The sequence below is a fragment of the Camponotus vicinus genome, unplaced genomic scaffold (genome assembly GCF_025532165.1).
Source record: "Camponotus vicinus isolate PSW18456_S1 unplaced genomic scaffold, iyCamVici1.0 SCAF_10, whole genome shotgun sequence".
In the NCBI taxonomy this organism is placed as follows: domain Eukaryota; kingdom Metazoa; phylum Arthropoda; class Insecta; order Hymenoptera; family Formicidae; genus Camponotus; species Camponotus vicinus.
Genome location: NW_028141946.1, coordinates 6,373,017 through 6,392,177, shown reverse-complemented (window position 1 = coordinate 6,392,177; position 19,161 = coordinate 6,373,017). Strand labels below are relative to the sequence as shown.

The 19,161-nt window shown below is 26.2% G+C and overlaps 2 protein-coding genes across 2 annotated transcripts; both read right to left on the bottom strand.

The window, feature by feature from the left end:
• Positions 1–1,408: 1,408 nt before the first annotated feature.
• LOC145960830 (uncharacterized) lies at positions 1,409–4,075 on the bottom strand. Its single transcript, XM_083080529.1, has 7 exons — positions 3,776–4,075; positions 3,372–3,637; positions 2,644–2,994; positions 2,106–2,361; positions 1,948–2,016; positions 1,770–1,856; positions 1,409–1,495 (listed from the first exon to the last, which is right to left on the bottom strand). Exons 1-7 carry the CDS (start codon positions 4,073–4,075, stop codon positions 1,409–1,411), a joined length of 1,416 nt encoding a protein of 471 aa, XP_082936655.1.
• A 6,623-nt stretch (positions 4,076–10,698) lies between these two features.
• On the bottom strand, positions 10,699–11,868 carry LOC145960478 (uncharacterized). The gene is made up of 4 exons (XM_083079982.1): positions 11,696–11,868; positions 11,135–11,390; positions 10,977–11,045; positions 10,699–10,885 (listed from the first exon to the last, which is right to left on the bottom strand). The coding sequence occupies exons 1-4, from the start codon at positions 11,863–11,865 to the stop codon at positions 10,769–10,771; spliced, it is 612 nt and encodes a 203-aa protein (XP_082936108.1). The 5' UTR covers positions 11,866–11,868; the 3' UTR covers positions 10,699–10,768.
• Between the last annotated feature and the right edge of the window lie 7,293 nt (positions 11,869–19,161).

Below are 19,161 nucleotides of genomic sequence, written 5' to 3'. Positions count from 1 at the left end.
AATAAGCAATTAGTTTTAGGAATATTAAACATCTAAAAAGAAAATATGATATGCAAAAATACTTTCAATTTTATTACTTTATAATTAAATAAAATTAAAAAATGAACATTTATCCGTTGAATTAAGTACAAAAAATATATTCCATTTAATACAAGAAGTTTAATTCTAAATTTTAATGTCAAAAAACAAAAATCTATTAAATATCTTACAGATTCTGTTAAGGATAAAGAAAGAAGAATAGGAAAAGAGAATCTATTGAATATCTCAAATAAAATAATCCTACATATTATATGTGTATACGTTTTATTTTAGCTTGTATAAATTTCTTTTATATTTATGACATTTACGATATTTAATACACATTAATTCTTTCATAACTTAAATTATAATTTTCTAAAATACAATTATTTATATTAACATCTATGATTTTCTCTAAATATACAGGGTGAGCCATTTTAATTAACGCACGCAATTATTTCGGAAACAAAGCATTTTAGAGAAAAATGTTTCAGACAAAAGTTTTATGGTTTCGAGGGGGCCATAAGATGGTATCATTGGTTTGACCTTGAAGAGTTATTTGAAGGTCACATGAAGGTCACCTTCAATTTCTTAAATGGAACCTACTATTTGTCATTGCATATTCTTGTAGCTTATCTCGAGAGCTTACCAAAACACTATAATTAAGTACTTTTTTGTTAAGTGCTTTTTGAGTTATGAGGCTTGAAATAATTTCTTAATTTTACATAAACCGTAAAATATCTTGTAAAATATTCATTTTTCGATTATCTTACCTTAATACTTTTATGTACAAAATAATGAGAGGAATCAATTGGTGTAAAGAAAACACATAGTTGTTTTTAAGAAAAAATATGGAATTGTTAATTGCAAATTACATATTTTTTCTTCAAAACAACTATGTGTTTTTTTTACACCAGTTGATTCCTCTCATTATTTTGTACGTAAAAGTATTAAGGTAAGATAATCGAAAAATGAATATTTTACAAGATATTTTACGGTTTATGTAAAATTAAGAAATTATTTCAAGCCTCATAACTCAAAAAGTACTTAACGAAAAGGTACTTAATTATAGTGTTTTGGAAAGCTCTCGAGATAAGCTACAAGAATATGCAATGACAAATAGTAGGTTCCATTTAAGAAATTGAAGGTGACCTTCATATGACCTTCAAATAACTCTTCAAGGTCAAACCAATGATACCATCTTATGGCCCCCTCGAAACCAAACAACTTTTGTCTAAAACATTTTTCTCTAAAATGCTTTGTTTCCGAAATAATTGCGTGCGTTAATTAAAATGGCTCACCCTGTATATTATATATAAATATAATATATATATATATATATATATATATCTTAAATATAATATATATAAATATATATTATATTTAAGACTTACATACTTTGAATAGCTTTATTGGACTCTAATGAGTTGCTCACTTGTATCATGATAACTAAATAGGTTGTTACAGTTTTCAGCACCTACAAATAAGAATTTATTATATATCTGATATATAACTTATATGTATATATATTATACATTATAAGTAAGAATTGTATAATATTGAATTTAGTTTACATTTGTAAATATTTTATTTCAAAATTTTTTAATCAAAATGTAATTATAATAGTGGCTTTTATTTTAAGAAATATTATTATTAATTATTTTAATATATACATTTTATTTTCAGGAAATTATTTAAAAATTATTGACAGAATTAGCAATTTATTGTTGTATAAACAACTCGATACAAACCATAGTTAGGACATGGTTATCCAAAGGAATACCATATGCGAAGAATCTCACCGGATTTTGTAATATTTGAATACCAAATTGTTGAATCTGAAACAATGAGGGCGATAATTAACGCCATAAATGATGTAATAATTATTATTACAGAATAATCAATGTTATACATATATCACGAACAAACCTCCTCTTGCACACCAGATGCTTCGTCGCATCCATAAATCGAGTAAATAATTTCGATAGTTTTATTTCCCTATATAACGTCAGTAAATTTATAAATATTAATAAATATTAATTACTAATTAAATTTTTAGTAAAATAATAGAATGCAAAATAAATTACCTTATTCGCCGCATGTTTGCAAACACGACTTAAAAATATAATTTTGAGAATATAAATAATACTCAGTATCATCATCACAGATGTTTGTTGCAACAAACTGTCTGTAATCTTGTGTTGTCGAATAATGTATCGCATGTAAAAAATGTAAAGAGTCGCAGTGAAAAATATAATAATCACTCCTATCTCACAAGCTGTCTGTACACCGAAGATAATGCATATCGTTTTTGATACTTTACACAGTTCTAGATGCACCTGTCTAAAATAAAAAAGTATATAAAAAATATTTTTATTTTAAGAAAATTCTTCAGAAGTCTCTCTCTCTCTCTCTCTCTCTCTCTCTTACAAATTTTCGTTTCTTTACACAACGAGTTTTGATATTTTGATATTTTTTATTCAAAGTATTTCATAATTAAAAATCACAAATCTTAAGTAAACTCAAGTATTTTAAGAATTGGTAACGAAATCGAACAATTGGCTGATTTTATTACAATTTTAAAAATTATTTTACGACAATTTATTTTATAATTTATATACTTACTTGATTATTTGTAATAGATATTTACGTTCCTGACATTTTGTCATTACAGAATTGTGTTTCTGAGATCGATTTCGAAGTCTTTCTTGGAATTGTTCCTGGAAGTGAAGTGGAAAATTGGATTTGACTGAATTTTGTTTCTCTAATACAGAAATATTTTTTCCAGATTGCATCTTTTTTCCAGATTGACACCACTTAGATAATATCTTTGTGGGAAACAAACATCGTTGCTCAACATTTATAATTTCAGCACAATCTTGCATTTCAAAAATGCCCAATTTCATCACTTTTGTTGATAAAGTTGAATGTTTACGTAAGAGTTGATTAACCAAATCAAACCTCATTTGTAAGCATCTGCACAACAGTATGTGTAAATATTATTTCTTTTAGAAAATTTTAATATATACTATTTCTTTTTTACTTCTATAAAAACTTGAATAATGATTCAAGAGCTACACACAATGGGAATCATAAATATATATATATATATATATATATATATATATATATATATTTATATATATATATATATATATATATGTTTCATATGCTTATTTAATATAAATCGGTATTTAATATAAATCTTTTTAATTTAATTCTAATCTTAATATTGTTTGTAATAAATTATGTTAAAGAATTGTGATCTTAATTTTTTACATATTAATTGAAGAAGATAATATATATTTGATTAAAATAAAGTTTTAAGTTGTTTATAAAATCAGTTTACATACTTTACAAATATGTAAAATTCGAAAATGATAATAAAATTGACAAGCATTCCATATGCATATGTCAATATAGCGCCGATTGTTTTATATACATTTGTGTGTGTTCGCATAGCTATGAAAACCACAATGCTGATAGAGAAACCGATTGTAAACAAAGCGATCAGTACTCCAATTATTATAAAATATATTCTATCATAGTTTATTGTCGATCCAAGCTGTCGCAATGTCTCGTCGATCTCAATGATTTTGTTATAGCAAGTTTCAAGTCTCTGCACATATGTAAATTTATAAAACAAATTTTTTTTCATGCACTTAATTTGTCGAATGACATATTGTAATCGTTCGAGTTAATATTTCTTTTATCTGCGTTTTTATTTACAAGACACTATATATTTATTTCACATTACCTTCGTATACCACCAGCCTAGTAGCAGTTTAACGATGACCAAAGCAACAATAATATAATTCAGTACTTTGTATAGAAAATATTCTAGCTTCAATAATTTAACAATCAAATAATATTCTTCCTCCAAATACCACGAGCTACTATAATACAAACAATAAAGAAACAAGAGATAAATCAGGCTGAGTAGAAGTCTTGGCTGACCACGAGGATACTCAAAAACACGAAGTCCCAATAAACGGTTCAGAGTTACCAGCGACGCTATCGCTTCGGTCAAGCATTTTGGACGCGCAAAAAACTTCATAATTCTTTTTTTTCTGTATGATACTCTTCGATTAAACGTTAGATCACTCGGTTTAAATGTTCTTGTCTTTAAATTTCAGTTGATTAGGCATCTAAGATATTCAAAATCAGATAAATGCATAATTAATATTAACATAATAATATACGGAAATAAAATAGTTTTTCATGATTTCCATATTAATTTATAAACATCTAGAAACTAGAAACTAGAAAACGAGTATTTTGCAAAGTTAGACAAAATTATTAATTTAATTTTAATGAAAAAATTTCTCTTTGACAAAACTAATCATTATACGATATTTGATTAATAATTAGTTAAATCTCCACGTTTACTGCATATAATATTTTTGTAACTTTTTTAAATTTGATATTTACATTACATTAATAGTAATTCACTTATAATCAATGTGCAGCGTGTTATACTTAACTAATATAAGACGACCACCAATAGTCAATGTATCAGGTTACATATTCAGATAGTGTTATGACAGTCACTTCTTCACTAAACTTTCTTCCGATTTCTCATAATTTATAAGTTAATAATGTACCTTTGTTGAGCAATTAAGGAGCACATAAAAGCTCATGAACAATTATTACGAAGAATGCGAATGTATTAAACGAGCCGACATAAGTAAACGAGTCACGGACTTCGAAACGATCTATTATATATCTAGAAGAGAGTCAATTTTTCCTGCGATGCGATAAGTAATTTGTTGTACAAACGCTTCTACAGGATCCACTTTTATTATCTTAATGCGTCACACAAAATACCATCGATCTTAATGACGGCACTTGTAATAAATAGTAAAAGAAGAGATTATGTATTTGATCATTATTAGATATGCTGATATAGTATACGGAATCAGATAAGAAGATAAAAATATATAAATTAATTTATTAATGAATATATAATTTAACCACAATCTATAAATTTATTATATAATGTAAGAGATTCAAAAATTAAATCAAAATTGGTATAAAAGCTATAGCGCGGTTGTTGGGGCGCAGGGGAAAAAACAACACTTCCTTCTTATTGATTGTTGTTTATTTTAAATCTAAACATTACATAAATAACGAACGTTTCGGATCGTCTTTGATTCTTCTTCAGCGCGATTAATAATATAAAAACAAACTATTGGAACTATTGGAGTGGCATTTTGTACACGGATGGAAAAAGAAAAAGCATGGAATCTGGTGAGTCATGATTCCAATTATCAATTTTAAACATAAAAAAGAATTCACATATCATATCGGTAATTAATTTTTTACTCGATCTGTTAGATCTGCTGCGATTCTCCACAGCAAATTTTAATAAATTTGATGAACTTTTGGAAGCAGCAGGCTTGCTAGATCTCCGCGCGATGCAGTTTCGCGTCACCCGCGTATCGAGGAGGAGATAAACTTTTCTCCTTTTTTATCGTGCAATAGTTTGTTTTTATATTATTAATCGCGTTGAAGAAGGATCAAAGACGATCCGAAACGTTCGTTATTTATGTAGTGTTTAGATTTGAAATAAACAACAATCAATAAAGAAGGAAGTGTTGTTTCTTCCTCTGCGCTCCAACTACTGCACTGTGGCACTTATGCCAATTTTGATTTAATTTTTGTTTATTTATATGAGCCAAATTTCGAATTATTAATTGTAGATTCAAAAATACACTAGAGGGTACACTATACAGTTAACTGTGCTACTGCAAAAATTTTAATAATAGTAATTCTTATTACATATTTAAAGGGAATGTTTTTTTACATTATGTTGTAAGCTATTTCTGGAGAATAGTAGAGTATTTTAAAAGCGGAATTTACATGCAGAAAGATAGAGGATTGTAATAAGCTGATTAAAAATATCATTAAAAAATATAGGAGAGAATTATATTTTTCTTTACTATAAACTGAGAATACAGAAAAAGAGAGAAAGAGAGAAAAAAGACAGAGAGAGAGAGAAATATTAAAAATTCACTTTTAAAAAATGTGATAATAAATTAAACACTAGAATTGAAAAACTATTTTTAAATTCTAAAATATTTCAATGCTTGCTGCATTTGCCAAAAAACGCACAAATAATTATAATGAATATTAATTTATTACTTTCAATGCGTATTAATAATAAAAATAATAAAATAATATATATATTTAATAATATTTAAAAATAAAAATAACTAAACTTCAATATAATGTTTGTGTATTCAAGATGGATTATCTTATCTGACTCAATGTAAAAACAACACATAAAGTAAAACGAATAATTTACGGGGTATAAGAATAATTTTGATATGCATCAATGTATCTTTTATAAACATTCCATTATAATTAATTATTATGAATACGATAAATATCAGAACAATGAATTCGAGCGCGTATAATTTGCATCTAGTGTATTTAGGAGCTTATTTCGAATTTTTTAAATTAAATAAAAAGAAATGTGTTTTAATTTAAAATATTTATAACATATTTTTTAAGTTAATCATGTTAGATTTGAAAATTATCCCTCAATATGTTACTTTCGTTTTATAATAATTTTTTATATTACCTTTTCCTTCAACCAGCAACTCGAGACAAGAAACAACAGATATTAGAATATTGCTCGATCAAAATACCGAAGTCATTTGATTCTTTTACGTGTAGTTACACATATATTCTATCCAAAATTTCATTAGAACGCAATAGCTCACTAAACAGATCAATTAATACACGAAATTCTTGATCTTTACAAGCTTGCTAATTCAAGCTCCTTATCTCAAGAACAAAGTTAACTACGATCAGCGGCATGATCATCTCATGCATATTCTTTGACCGAAACATTTTTGATAATTGTAATAATTGTCGATCTAAATGAATAGCACTTTTGATTGTGAGCGTATGTACACAAGCGGCTGCGAAATGAATGAGTAAAACTCGTCATGAATATCGAGGATGGTTAATTTGATGCTTCGCGTGCACTAATACAAATAGCATAATGCTAAATGCAACTTTGATAAGTGGTTGATGGTAATATGACCGAGAGTCATCGGTGGTCAAACAAATAGCGATGACACGATTCAAAAAGAATGTTTTTTTCGCGATCTAGATTGGTCGGCAAATGCATAGCGTGAATAGTCTCCATTTTTTTTTAAGTAAAAATGTTTTCTGGAATTTTTGTATTTTTTCGTTTTCTTTTAGAAAATATATAGATATTAATTTCTGGAAAATAGATAAATTAAAGAGAAATTTTGATAGAAACTCGCACATACATATTTCAGAAGATTACGATCATTTTTCATCATCAAAGAAAAATTAGCTCGATATTGGTAAATTTATTTCTTATCATTTTCTCATTTTATCCTTATGACAATTATTGATAAAATTATTGTAAAGTAAATAATAATTTTAGTGACAATACGCATGAAATAAAATGACTATATCGGATGCCGATCTTGTAATGGATGAATACCCGTGAGACTTTACTGAGAGAGATCGATATCGTGCGAAATATCAAGCTAAGAGCTATCTTGTTAACGACTGAGAAAAGAACGAAGAGAAAATTAAAACGTCAGTATTATGCATTAGTGTAGGGGGAGTTCCCCTAGTAGCGGACACTTAAGGTTTTTTATAGATAAATTAAAAAAATGTATTTTATTTCTTTTATATTTTGCATTAATTATGAGTTAACAATATTAGAAATGAGAATAAATGAACGGAATAATCAACTTTTTTATAATGTAATATTTAAATCAGTGTCAAACTTTGGTATAAAATTTTGTACGATCTTGAAGTGACGCCTAGTACCGGACATGGTTAAAATAGATCCCCTAAACACCGTATAATTTCAAAATAATTTATAATGATCACAAATATAATTATCAGAACACTCAGGGATATCAGCATATGCCTCATGAGCCCATTCCTAGCAGCTGGAGTATTGAATTCAATCTTTTTCATTGTTTTCTAGGCAAACTACACAGGTAGTATCATCGTTTGTATGTTTAGATATTAGTGTTCTAGTTTTCTTTATCTTCTTTGATCGATTCGTCTTTTTAAACTTATTTCTTCACAGACATGCAATACTGACATTTTTAGTATCTGGCAAGGTTAGAACAAAATATTCTGTCCGAGCCAGGGGACAAAAAATGTATTAAAAAATAACGAATTCGTAAAAACTAGTTTACTTTATGCAAAAAGCACATAAATATTTGAAAACTATTTATCAAAATACTTCATAATACAAGAACATGTATTGTAGACAACAAATCTTCGTAAGTATGACCTGTTTCTAAATTATACAATGCAACATTTTATCTTCAAACGCATCGATTAACAGTCCTCTTAGCTTGCGTATGCAAATCTGGAGTGTGTCGCATCCTACACGTGGATCACTATACTTTCTCCGCCCTGTCACCGAAATTACCACCCGATCGCGTTTTTATTCGCATAGATATGACATATGTCCGGTACTAGGTGCCGTCCGGCACTAGGAGAACTCCCCCTACTTGTAAAGTAAAAGACAAAAGTAAGCGACATTATATTGTATAATATACAATATAATGTCGCTTATAATAGTCGCAGTTATTACCAAATTATTTAAAAAAAGAATTAATATTTTATATTTAATTGTATAGCCATTTTATTAGAAATATTTAATTTAATAATTACATATATTTATTTTATCCATATGGTAAAAAGCCTTAAATTCGAGAAGTATACTTTAATATGGATCTTAATAACATTATCAACTTTTGTAGTAATAAAAGAATAATAAAAATGAAAATAAAATGAAAAACATATAGTATGTATAATGACCTGAAAATAAAAACAAACACATTTCAAACATAAGTATGTTTATACGATTGTATAATATTTTTGTCTCTAACTGTTTTGATTGGGTTGTAATAAGCAATTAGTTTTAGGAATAACATCTAAAAAAAATATGATATGCAAAAATACCTTCAATTTTGTTAGTATATAATTAAATAAAATTAAAAAATGCACAGTATTATCTGTTGAATTAAGTACAAAAAATATATTCCATTTAATACAAAAAGTTTAATCCTAAATTTTAATGTCAAAAAATAAAAGTCTATTGAAAATCTTACAGATTCTGTTAAGGATGCTTTGTATGTACAATCTCAGCAAAAAGTAGCTGAAAATCAATATTGACGAATATATCCACTTTTGGTGTATTTTGAGTATGAGAAATTGCATGGAATATTACAATTTGATCTTAGCTACAGTGCAGAGATGTATTTTTTAATATTTATTGCGTTTTTACTGAAATATTCCGAATTTTGTTAATCGAAATGATTAACTTTTGGCAGAGAATTTCGCCTTGTGTCAGATATATGGCTAATTTCATTGAATTATATTTAATATCTTTTTAACCAGTTAGTACTTGTATAATATTATTTGACCAAATATTTCCTCTATATCTAAACTACACTTTTGCAAATTTTAAACAAATTCTGAATATTATTTCCATGTGTTTTTGTCATTTGAATCGACGTAGTTATACGTTTCCCATAAGAACACATGTTAATTCGGTGCAAATTAAAATCCTTATAACTTGTAAACGCTTTAGTGAATCGATTTAAAAATTGTACTGAAGATTCTAAACATATGTAAGGACATTCTGTACAATTTTCATTAAATTCTCAATATTTTGAAAATAGGTACAAAACATCCTTAAGGATAGAAAAAGAAGAATAGGAAAAGAGAATCTATTGAATATCTCAAATAAAATAATCCTACATATTATATGTGTGTACGTTTTATTTTAGCTTATATAATAGTTTTCTTTATATTTATGATATTTACGATATTTAATATACATTAATTCTTTCATAACTTAAATTATAATTTTCTAAAATACAATTATTTATATTAATATCTACAGGGTGTCCCGAAACTAACGCTTGATATTTTAAAGGCAGATTCTCTGGCCAATTTAAAAACGATTTTTCCTCAGCGAAAATGTCGCGGCACTAATAGTTTTCGAGTTATAAACGATTGAAGATAGAGGGTTTTTCGCAAACTAAGGCTTATGGGAATAAAATACTAATAAAGTCACATTCTTTAGTTAATTTTAGGTCGAGTTTACTTTAATAGAATTTTAATTTAAGGCTTAGTTAGAAAGATACATGATGACAAAAATTGAGAATATGCAAAAAATAATGATCTCCCTCGATATTTTCGCTGAGGAAAAATCGTTTTTAAATTGGCCAGAGAATCTGCTTTTAAAATATCAAGCGTTAGTTTCGGGACACTCTGTATAATTTTCTTTAAATATATATAATATATAAATATTATATATTATATATAAATATAATATATATAATATAATTATTATATAATATATATAAATATAATATATATACACATTATATTTAACACTTATATATCTTGAATATCTTTATTGGACTCTAATGAGTTGCTCACTTGTATCATAATAACCAAATAGGTTGTTACAGCTTTCAGAATCTATAAATAAGAATTTATTATATATCTGATATATATTATAAATTATATGTATATATACATTATAAATAAAAATTGTATAATATTGAATATAGTTTACATTTGTAAATTTTTTATTTGTAAACTTTTTAATCAAAATGTAATTATAATAGCGGCTTTTTATTTTAAGAAATTTTATTAATTTTTTTTTAATATATATATTTTATTTTCAGGAAATTATTTAAAAATTATTGACAGAATTAGCAATTTATTGTTGTATAAACAACTCGATACAAACCATAGTTAGGACATGGTTATCCAAAGAAATACCATATGCAAAGAATCTCACCGGACTTTGTAATATTTGAATACCAAATTGTTGAATCTGAAACAATGTGGGCGATAATTAACGCCATAAATGATGTAATAATTATTATTACAGAATAATCAATGTTATACATATATCACAAACAAACCTCCTCTTGCACACCAGATGCTTCGTCGCATCCATAAATCGAATAAATAATTTCGATAGTTTTATTTCCCTATATAACGTCAGTAAATTTATAAATATTAATAAATATTAATTACTAATTAAATTTTTAGTAAAATAATAGAATGCAAAATAAATTACCTTATTCGCCGCATGTTTGCAAACACGACTTAAAAATATAATTTTGAGAATATAAATAATACTCAGTATCATCATCACAGATGTTTGTTGCAACAAACTGTCTGTAATCTTGTGTTGTCGAATAATGTATCGCATGTAAAAAATGTAAAGAGTCCCAGTGAAAAATATAATAATCACTCCTATCTCACAAGCTGTCTGTACACCGAAGATAATGCATATCGTTTTTGATACTTTACACAGTTCTAGATGCACCTGTCTAAAATAAAAAAGTATATAAAAAATATTTTTATTTTAAGAAAATTCTTCAGAAGTCTCTCACTCTCTCTCTCTCTCTCTCTCTCTCTCTCTCTCTCTCTCTCTCTCTTACAAATTTTCGTTTCTTTACAGAACGAGTTTTGATATTTTAATATTTTTGATTCAAAGTATTTCATAATTAAAAATCACAAATCTTAGTAAACTTAAGTATTTTAAGAATTGGTAACGAAATCAAACAATTGGCTGATTTTATTGCTATTTTAAACATTATTTTACGACAATTTATTTTATAATTTATATACTTACTTGATTATTTGTAATAGATATTTACGTTCCTGACATTTCGTCATTACAGAATTGTGTTTCTGAGATCGATTTCGAAGTCTTTCTTGGAATTGTTCCTGGAAGTGAGGTGGAAAATTGGATTTGACTGAATTTTGTTTCTCTAATACAGAAATATTTTTTCCAGATTGCATCGTTTTTCCAGATTGACACCACTTAGATAATATCTTTGTGGGAAACAAACATTGTTGCTCAACATTTATAATTTCAGCACAATCTTGTATTTCAAAAATGCCCAATTTCATCACTTTTGTTGATAAAGCTGAATATTTATGTAAGAGTTGATTGACCAAATCAAACCTTATTTGTAAGCATCTGCACAACAGTATGTGTAAATATTATTTCTTTTAGAAAATTTTAATATATACTATTTCTTTTTTACTTCTATAAAAACTTGAATAATGATTCAAGAGCTACACACAATGTGAATCATAAATATATATATTTCATATGCTTATTTAATAGAAATCGGTATTTAATATAAGTCTTTTTAATTTAATTTTAATCTTAATATTGTTTGTAATATATTATGTTAAAGAATTGTGATCTTAATTTTTTACATATTAATTGAAGAAGATAATATATATTTGATTAAAATAAAGTTTTAAGTTGTTTATAAAATCAGTTTACATACTTTACAAATATGAAAAATTCGAAAATGATAATAGAACTGACAATCATTCCATATCCATATGTCACTATAGCGCCGACTGTTTTATATACATTTGTGTGTGTTCGCATAGCAATGAAAACTACAATGCTGATAGAGAAACTGATTGTAAACCAAGCGATCAGTACTCCAATTATTATAAAATATATTCTATCATAATTTATCGTCAATCCAAGCTGTCGCAATGTCTCGTCGATCTCGATGATTTTATTACAGCAAGCTTGAAGTCTCTGCACATATGTAAATTTATAAAAGAAATTTTTTTTACGCACATAATTTTTCGAATGACACACTAATCGTTCGAATTAATATTTTTTTTTATTTGTGTTTTCATTTACAAGATATTATATCACATTCGCTTACCTTTGTATACCACCAGCCTAGTAGTAGTTTAACGATGATCAAAGCAACAGAAATGTAATTCAGTACTTTGTATAGAAAATATTCCAGCTTCAATAATTTAACAATCAAATAATATTCTTCCTCCAAATACCACGAGCCACTATAATACAAACAATAAAGAAGCAAGAGATAAATCAGGCTCAGTAGAGGTCTTGGCTGACCACGAGGATACTCAAAAACATGAAGTCCCATTAAACGGTCCAGAGTTATCACCGGTGCTATCGCTTCGGTCAAGCATTTTGGACGCGCAAAAATCTTCATAATTCTTTTTTTTTCTGTATGATACTCTTCAATTAAACGTTAGATCACTCGGTTTAAATGTTCTTGTCTTTAAATTTCAGTTGATTAGACATCTAAGATATTCAAAATCAGATAAATACATAATTAATAATAACACAATAATATATGCGGAAGTAAAATAGTTTTTCTTGATTTCCGTGTTAATTTATAAATATCTAGGAAACTAGAAAATGAGTATGTTGCAAAGTTAGACAAAATTATTAATTTAATTTTAATGAAAAAATTTCTCTTTTGACAAAACTAATCATTATACGATATTTGATTAATAATTAGTTTAATCTCCACATTTAGTACATATAGTATTTTCGTAATTTTTTTATTTGATATTTACATTACATTAATAGTAATTCACTTGTGATCAATGTGTAGAGCGTGTTATACTTGACTAATATAAGACGACCACAAATAATCAATGTGTCAGGTTAGATATTCAGATAGTGTTATGACAGTCACTTTTTCACTGCACTTTCTACCGATTTCTCATAATTTATAACTTAATGATGTACCTTTGTCGAGCAATTAAGGAGCACATAAAAGCTCATGAACAATTATTACGAAGAATGCAAGTGTATTAAACGAGCCGACGTGAGCAAACGAGTCACGGACTTTGAAGCGATCTATTATATATCTAGAAGAGAGTCAATTTTTCCTGCAATGCGATAAGTAATTTGTTGTACAAACGCTCCCACAGGATCCACTTTTATTACCTTAATGCGTCACACAAAATATCGATCTTAATGGCGGCACTTGTAATAAATAGTAGAAGAAGATTATGTATTTGATCATTATTAAATGTGCTGATAGTGCACGGGATCAAGATAAAAATATGTAAATTAATTTATTAATGAATATATAATTTAATCACAATCTATAAATTTATTACACAATGTAAGAGAATCAAAAATACATAGGGTAGTATATGGTTAACTATGCTACTGCAAAAATTTTAATAATATATATAATGATTCTTATTACATATCCAAAGGGAATGTTTTTTTTTACATTATGTTGTAAGCTATTTTGGAGAATAATTGAGTATTTTAAAAGCGGAACTTACATGCAGAAAGATAGAGGATTGTAATAAGCTGATTAAAAATATCATTAAAAAAATATGGGAGAGAATTATATTTTTCTTCACTGAACTGATAATACAGAAAAAGAGAGAAAGAGAGAGAAACATTAAAAATTCACTAACAAAAAATATCATAATAAGTTGAAGACTATTTTTAAATTCTAAAATTTTTCAATGTTTGCTGCATTTGCCAAAGAGCGCACATACAATTTATTATGAGTATTAATTTATTACTTTCAATGCATATTAAAAATAAAAATAATATTTAATAATAAAAATAACAAAAATAATATTATTAAGTAATTATATTAATTTATTACTTTAAATGCGTAGAACAGAATCTGGTCGACAACCAGTATTTCTTGTTAGACTATGGCCCATATTCTGAATCCTCTTTTATCGATAAAAGTGCCTCTAAAAGTGATATATAAAGCCTTCTGATTGGCTACAGGCCGCTTTTAGGAGCACTTTTATCGATAAAAGAGGATTCAGAATATGGGCCTATCTCTTTGCTGAAAGATAGTAAAAAAATTAAATAAGTTCAGACACAAGACCAGTGATAAACGAATAATAAACACGAATAATATTGTTATAAAGCAGAGAATATGTATGCTTTGCTCATGCTTCTACTTAATTCCTTGATTCTAGATGAACTTGCCTTTGTTTCATATAAAGAAAGTGAAATTATCAGTTATAAATCATCAATTAGCCAAATTATAAAAGTATATTATAAAAACCGAATTATAAAAGTATATTATAAAAACACTACACGTTAAAATGAAAAGCGAAAATGTTGTATTAATTATAAAATCAAGCATGCCGTGCGTGTTTTTGAGTGTGCAAAAACAGGATAAAAATCTTTAATCAAACATGTATTGAAGAAAGATTTCAATTTACTATTCTCATCGTATCAATTCTCGAATCTATAATGTTGTGTCGCAGACACATTTTGTGAAAATTTAACTCCACTCGTTCGTATTTTCAGCACTCTTTTGTGTTATGATGAATCTAAGATAGTACTTAACATACGTTGCAGGAGTTTTATTTAACTGCTCGAATCAGATCTTCGCGTATCTTTACTTTTATTTAGTATAATCAGAACAAAAGTGAATTATAAAATAAAGTATCAATTATTTAATATATAATTATATATATTTAATATATAATATATAACATTCAATAATAATTTATTTCATAAGAAAATATTATAGTAACTTTATGATTTAAAGCAATTTTATAATTATGATACACTTGTATTAAAAATGATTAAAATTTAAAATTATTGGAAAAACTTTTATATTTAAATGTGTGTTTATATTCTTTTTATTAAATTATTAAATTTATTAAATTATTTATTAAATTATTTTTATGTTCAAATATTCAAGAGTTCAAGGGAGAATTTATCTGATACATGATTAAATTATTTATATATTGTTGTATTTAATAAAGCTTTTCATTATAATGTTTCACTATAATGTATTCAAGATAGATTATCTTACCTGACTCAATGTAAAAACAACACTCACATAAAGTAAAACGAATAATTTACGGGATATAAGAATAATTTTATATGCATCTATCTTTGTATCTTTTATAAACATTCCATTATAATTGAATTTTATTATGAATACGATAAATATCAGCATAATGAATTCGAGCGCGTACAATTTGCATCTAGTGTATTTAAGAGCTTATTTCGAATTTTTTAAATTAAATAAAAAGAAATATGTTTTAATTTAAAATATTTATAATATATTTTTTTTTAAATTAATCATGTTAGATTTAAAAAGTATCCCTCAAGATATTACTTTCGTTTTAAAATAATTTTTTAAAATTACCTTTTTTTTCAACCAGCCACTCGAGACAGGAAACAACGTGGAAAAGACATTAGAATATTGCTCGATTAAAATACCGAAGCCATTTGACTTTTTTATGTGTAGTAGTTAAATATATATTCTATCCAAAATTTCATTAGAACGTAATAGCTCACTAACACATCAATTAATACAAATTCTTGATCTTTACATACTTGCTAATTCAAGCTCCTTATCCCAAGGACAGAGTTAACTACGATCGGTGGCATGATCATCTCATGCATATTCTTTGACCGAAACATTTTTGATAATTGTAACAATCGTCGATCTGAATGAATAGCACTTTTGACTGCGAGCGTATGTACGCACGCGGCTACGAAATGAACGAGTAAAACTCATCATGAATATCGAGGATAGTTAATTTGATGCTTCGCGTGCACTAGTGCAAATAGCATAATACTAAATGTAACTTTGATAAGTGGTTGATGGTAATATGACCGAGGGTGATCGATGGTCAAACAAGTAGTGACGACACGTTCCAAAGAATGTTCGCAATGTCTCATAATACCAGCACAATAAATTCGAGCGTGTACAATCTAATGTATTTAAGAGTTTATTTCGAAATTTTAAAATGAAAAAGAAATGTGTTTTATCAACGTCCCAAAAGATCCGCCCTCATGATCTATATTGGCCCGCGAATGAATTGCGTGAGTAGCTTTCACTATTTTTATAAAATGTTTTCCGGAATTTTTATATTTTTTCGTTTTCTTTTAGAAAATATATAGATATTAATTTCTATGGAAAATACATAAATTAAAGAGAAATTTTGATAAAAACTCGCACATACATTTCAGAAAGATTATGATTATTCAGAAGATTATGATTATTTTTCATCTTTAAAGAAAAATTAGCTCGATATTAGTAAATTTATTTCTACATTTTATCCTTATGACAATAACAATTATTGATAAAATTATTGTAAAGTAAATAATGATAAATTTAGTTAATGACAATACGCATGAAATAAGCGACGACTATATCGGACGCCCGTGATCTTGTAATGGATGAATACTCATGAGACTTTGCTGAGGAAATATCATGCGAAATATCGTGTTAAGAGCTATCTTGTTAACAACTAGGAGAATTAAAAATGCCAGTATTATGTATTAATGTAATTGTAAAGTAGAAGTATAATATACAATATAATGTCGCTTATAATAATCGCTTTTTTATTACTAAATTATTTTTAAAAAAATTAATATTTTATATTTAATATGTATTACTATTATTATAGCCATTTTATTAGAAATATTTAATTTAATAATTATATATTTATTGTACATACTGTAAAAAGCTTCAAGTTCGAGAAGTATACTTTGATATGGATCTTAATAACACTACCAACATTGTAATAATACAAGAATAATGAAAATGAAAATAGAATGAAAAACATATAGTATATAATGACCTGACAAACACATTTCAATTATAAGTATGTTTATACGATCGTATAGTATTTTAATCTCTAACAATTTTGATTAGGTTGCAATAAGCAATTAGTTTTAGGAATATTAAACATCTAAAAAGAAAATATGATATGCAAAAATAGCTTCAATTTTATTACTATAATTAAATAAAATTAAAAAATGCACATTTATTCGTTGAATTAAGTACAAAAAATATATTTCATTTAGTACAAAAATTTAATTTTAAATTTTAATGTCAAAAGTTTATTGAATATCTTACAGATTCTGTTAAGGATAAAAGAGAATTTATTGAATATCTCAAATAAAATAATCTTACATATTATATGTGTGTACGCTTTATTTTAACTTATATAATTTTTTTTATATTTATGATATTTACGATATTTAATATACATTAATTCTTTCATAACTTAAATTATAATTTTTTTAAATATAATTATTTATATTAATATTTATAATTTTCTTAAAATATATATTATATATAAATATAATATATATGCACATTATATTTAAGACTTACATATTTTGAATAGCTTTATTGGATTCTAATGAATTGCTCACTTGTATCATGACAATCAAATAGGTTGTTACAGCTTTCAACATCTATAAATAAGAATTTATTCTGATATATATTATAATCTATATGTATATATACATTATAAGTAAGAATTGGATAATATTGAATATTGTTTACAATACATATTTTTTATTTGTAAATTTTTTACTTTTAATCAGAATGGAATTATAATAACGGCTTTTTATTTTAAGGAATATTAAAAAACATTAATTTTTAAACACATTTTAATTTTTTTTAATTTTTAAAAACATTAATTTTTTTTAAATATATATATTTTGTTTTCAAAAAATTGTTAAAAATTAGACAGAATTAGCAATTTAGCTACAACAACTCGATACAAACCATAATTAGAACCAAGCAATCAGTACTCCAATTATTATAAAATATATTTTATCATAATTTATCGTCGATCCAAGCTGCCGCAATGTTTCGTCGATTTCGATGATTTTGTTACAGCAAGCTTCAAATCTCTGCACATGTAAATTTATAAAACAAATTTTTTTACGCACATAATTTTTCGAATGACACACTAATCGTTCGAATTAATACTTCTTTTATCTGTGTTTTCATTTACAAGATATTATATCACATTCACTTACCTTCGTATACCACCAGCCTAGTAGCAGTTTAACGATGACCAAAGCAACAATAATATAATTCAGTACTTTGTATAGAAAATATTCCAGTTTCAATAATTTAACAATCAAATAATATTCTTCCTCCAAATACCACGAGCTACTATAATACAAACAATAAAGAAACAAGAGATAAATCAGGCTGAGTAGAAGTCTTGACTGACCACGAGGATACTCAAAAAGACGAAGTCCTATTAAATGGTCCAGAGTTATCACTGGTGCTATCGCTTCGGTCAAGCATTTTGGACGCGCAAAAAACTTCATAATTCTTTTCTTTTTTGTATGATGTTCTTCGATTAAACGTTAGGTCACTCGGTCTAAATGTTCTTGTCTTTAAATTTCAGTTGATTAAGCATTTAAGATATGCAAAATCTGATAAATGCATAATTAATAATAATATGCAGAAATAATGTAGGTTTTCTCGATTTCCGTATTAATTTATAAACATCTAGAAAACTAGAACACGAGTATTT

Coding starts and splice junctions, on each gene's coding strand:
- LOC145960478 (XM_083079982.1), bottom strand. CDS start 11,865: ATGCAATCTGGAAAAAATATTTCTGTATTAGAGAAACAAAATTCAGTC. Junction 11,391..11,695: donor TATCTATTACAAATAATCAA/GTAAGTATATAA, acceptor TTTTTATTTTAG/ACAGGTGCATCTAGAACTGT. Junction 11,046..11,134: donor GCAAACATGCGGCGAATAAG/GTAATTTATTTT, acceptor GACGTTATATAG/GGAAATAAAACTATCGAAAT.
- LOC145960830 (XM_083080529.1), bottom strand. CDS start 4,075: ATGAAGTTTTTTGCGCGTCCAAAATGCTTGACCGAAGCGATAGCGTCG. Junction 2,995..3,371: donor GAATTTTACATATTTGTAAA/GTATGTAAACTG, acceptor ACTGTTGTGCAG/ATGCTTACAAATGAGGTTTG. Junction 2,362..2,643: donor TATCTATTACAAATAATCAA/GTAAGTATATAA, acceptor TTTTTATTTTAG/ACAGGTGCATCTAGAACTGT.